This window comes from Xenopus laevis, chromosome 3S (genome assembly GCF_017654675.1).
Source record: "Xenopus laevis strain J_2021 chromosome 3S, Xenopus_laevis_v10.1, whole genome shotgun sequence".
NCBI classification, from domain to species: domain Eukaryota; kingdom Metazoa; phylum Chordata; class Amphibia; order Anura; family Pipidae; genus Xenopus; species Xenopus laevis.
This window is the reverse complement of record NC_054376.1, coordinates 78,677,896-78,681,535: the sequence shown is the minus strand read 5'-3', so window position 1 is coordinate 78,681,535 and position 3,640 is coordinate 78,677,896. Positions and strand designations below refer to the sequence as shown.

Sequence of the window (3,640 nt, the reverse complement as noted above, 5' to 3'; positions counted from 1 at the left end):
AAAAATCAGGAACGTGAAAAAGCGCTGAACAAACACAAGGGAAATATACTTTTGTTTTAGCATCTATGTATTTACATTAAATAGAATAAAATTGTGCAGCATTCCGCAAGGAGAATAAATACACCAGATCATATAAAGTTACCTCTTGTGATCCGGCAGGGGACAGAAATGTAGGACCTTTACAAAAAAAAAAAAAAAACACCGACAAACAAAATAGTCCAACCACTAAACCGTTTATGTGAATGCAGATCATAGTGAGAGTAGCCGGCGGCTCTTGAACTACAGTTCCTTTCCTCCCACGCCAGACAGCTGCAGTGCAGGGATGTTGAAAGCTGTAGTTCAACAACAGTTGCTCACCCCAATATTGACGATCCCTGCTTCAGGGCTTAATACTCAGATATTTAACTGGTGCATGCAAAGACACGAGGTAAACAAAGGGCCCCATAAAAAGGATCCAAAAGGGGGATTTTAGACAATCGGTGGAAACCATGGAAGCGTCTCATCCCCAGCCCAGTACTAGAGGTGTTGCTGAGATGCCACCAACGTGCCACGTCTGCCACTGCCAGGCTCCTCTCTGTGGCCAAAGTGCGTGGGATTAAAGCGTTGCTTTCTGACAGTGAGATTATCAGTACACCGATTTTTGGAGCTGTGGGCTCTGGATTATTGTGTGGGACTGCTCCCTATTTGGTAGGTGAAGCTCCTGGTGTCCTGTAGCGCCTAACCCACGCGTCCCCGCGCTACTGCCGCTGCTGTCGTGCAACTTGCGCACGTGTTTCTTTAAGTCAAAGTTCCTACAGAAGCCTTTGCCGCAGGTGGGGCAGGTGAAGGGTTTCTTGTCGTTGTGCGTGTGCATGTGGAAGGTCAGGTTGTAGATCTGATGGAAAGCTTTGTTGCAGATATTGCACTTGAACTGCTTCTCCCCGCTGTGAGTGAGCTTGTGATTCTTGTAATTACCTGGGAAGAAGGAACAAGAGCAGCGATGTGAGTGTCAGGCTAAACAGGCTAACAGGCGCCACAAGCGATCGTTACCCAATAAAGCTGCCCCTCGCTGTAGGGATTTGCCTTCCCAAATCTCAAGTGCCATTAAATCCCGAGTCTCAGGCAAATGGAAACAAGCAATGAACTCAACTCGCACACAGGCGACCCCGTACCTTTCTGGTGGAAGCCCTTGCCGCAGAATTCACACACAAATGGCTTGTAGCCGGCGTGGATCCGGGTGTGAGTGTTCAGCGTGGAACTTCGGTTGAAAGCTTTCCCGCACTGGTTGCACTTGTGGGGCTTCTCCTGCAAAACATACTGCACCTTTAACCCTTCCTTGGCCCAACCCAACAGCTCGTTAGCACCTGAGTAACACACAGTAGCCAACTAGCCCCTCTCCAGCCTTACCTTTTTACTTTCTTTTTTTAATCCATGTTATATTACCGCTTTCTGTTTATATGGTAGGTCGCTAAAGGGTCTGAGCAAGAACAATATCTAAATATCTGTGGGTTCATTCCAGGGAAGCCTGACAGGTCTGGACTGGGGCTCAAAATAGGCCCTGGCCTGGCATAATGGCATTTCAAGTACACAGAGGCCCTATCATTATCTATCTGCCTGTCTCTATCTATCTATCTATCTATCTATCTATCTATCTATCTATCTATCTATCTATCATCTATCTATCTATCTACAGTATCTATCTATCTATCTATCTATCTATCTATCTATCTATCTATCTATCTATCTATCTATCTATCTGTCTGTCTGTCTGTCTGTCTGTCTGTCTGTCTGTCTGTCTGTCTGTCTGTCTATCTGTCTATCTATCTGTCTGTCTGTCTGTCTATCATCTATCTATTTGTCTGTCTGTCTGTCTATCATCTATCTATCATCTATCTATCTATCTATCTATCTATCTATCTATCTATCTATCTATCTATCTATCTATCTGTCTGTCTGTCTGTCTGTCTGTCTGTCTGTCTGTCTGTCTATCATCTATCTATTTGTCTGTCTGTCTGTCTGTCTGTCTGTCTGCCTGTCTGCCTGTCTGTCTGTCTGTCTATCTATCTGTCTGTCTATCATCTCTCTCTCTCTCTCTCTCTCTCTCTCTCTCTCTCTATTGCGCTAAGTGTATAGACAGCATTTCATTACAAACAATATGCTAATTTGAAAGAGAAGTGGAAAAAACATTGCAATTAATAAATACATACATACATACATAAATAGAAAAGATGAAGTATCGCGAGTTAATAATATAAAATTAGAGTAGGATTAGCATAAGGAGGTCCCTGTCCCGTAGAGTTTACAATCTATGTGTCCCTATGTCAGTACCTGGGTGTGGATAATCTTGTGGCGGCACAGGGTGCTCGCTTGTCTGAATCCTTTGCCACAGATCTTGCAGACAAAGGGCCGGGCCCCGGTGTGTACTGGCATGTGCCGAGTCAGGTTGTAGTGCGCGTTAAACACCTGTAAAGAGAGAGACAGAGAGAGACGTTTATATTGCCTGTAAAGATGCTGGTGGGAGTCAGAGTCTGGAGACATAGGAACTGTATAAAGGGACTTGCCTTTCCACATACTTCACACGTGAAAACTTTGGGTTTGCTGCTGGGGGAAGCGCTGCTGAATTTGGCAGAAGTTTTAAAAGTGATCTTGTCTGAGAGGGAGCGAGGCCCTTCCTTCATGTAATGCTGGAATTGAGCTTGGGACAAGTCCTTAAATGTCACCCCTGAAGGAAACTTCTCCACAGAAGGAGCCAGCAGCTTGTTCCTCTCAGCAGCCACATAGCATTTGGGGGCTTGGTGCAAGGGGGAGCCTAGGAAGTAGGAAGCCATGGGGTGGATATTGATACTGGCTGGCGGGTGCCACTCACTGTCCCCCCTGTTAAAGTAACAGAATGCTGCCCCCATGGCATGGAACGAGGAGTGATTTACCACCCGAGGTCTCACCAGTTTGTACTGCTGCAGAGGCAGAGCTTCTCGTGGAAAGTCTCCCTTCAGGGTCAGGGCACAGTTCAGCAGATCACTGCAGCTAAACGGGGGAGAGGAATCCACATGGCTTTTCCTCAGCTCAGCACCAGAGATGCCAATTTTAGCACAATGCTCATAAGCAACAGGGACAAAAGGGATCATGCGGGGTATGGACGAGGAGTTGATATGGAGGCCTGGCTTTTGGTCCCCTTTGGGTGCAGAACTTTGCAGCAGACTGGCGACTGGGAGGCATTTGGGCTCAGGAGTCCTCGACATGATCCGCTCAATGGAGAAAGCGAGTGGTTTGGCCCCGCTGATCATGGTGAGTCTGTTGGACAGAGCTTCTCTGGACTCTTGAGTTGACAAGATTTTGGTTGTGTTGTGCTGAAGGCTACTGTCCATGTCTGCCTGTGGGATGAGAAGAAGTGTCCTTCCCAGGATACCCGCTTCCCTCCTTGTCAGTGTTTCCCAGCGAGGGCTGTAGCCATTAGCAAGTGGCCACTGAGCACAGGGACCATTATCAGCCCAGTGGACAGAAGCCAATCCATTAGAGATTACACTGAGAACGAGACACCGGGGCAATCAGTGCTCATTGCTACAGGCCTGCTCAGTGGCAAGTGTTGTGTCAATAGCGCAGCAAAGATCTCACCAATCGTTAACTTCCAAGAGGAGAAGGTAAACTAGATAATTGCTCAATT

The 3,640-nt window shown here is 46.8% G+C and overlaps 1 protein-coding gene across 1 annotated transcript; it reads right to left on the bottom strand.

The window, feature by feature from the left end:
• Positions 1 to 625: 625 nt before the first annotated feature.
• On the bottom strand, positions 626 to 3,344 carry fezf1.S (FEZ family zinc finger 1 S homeolog). The gene is given in 4 exon segments (NM_001088533.1): positions 626 to 954; positions 1,152 to 1,284; positions 2,308 to 2,442; positions 2,541 to 3,344. Coding segments are annotated over 4 exon segments (1,401 nt in total).
• Between the last annotated feature and the right edge of the window lie 296 nt (positions 3,345 to 3,640).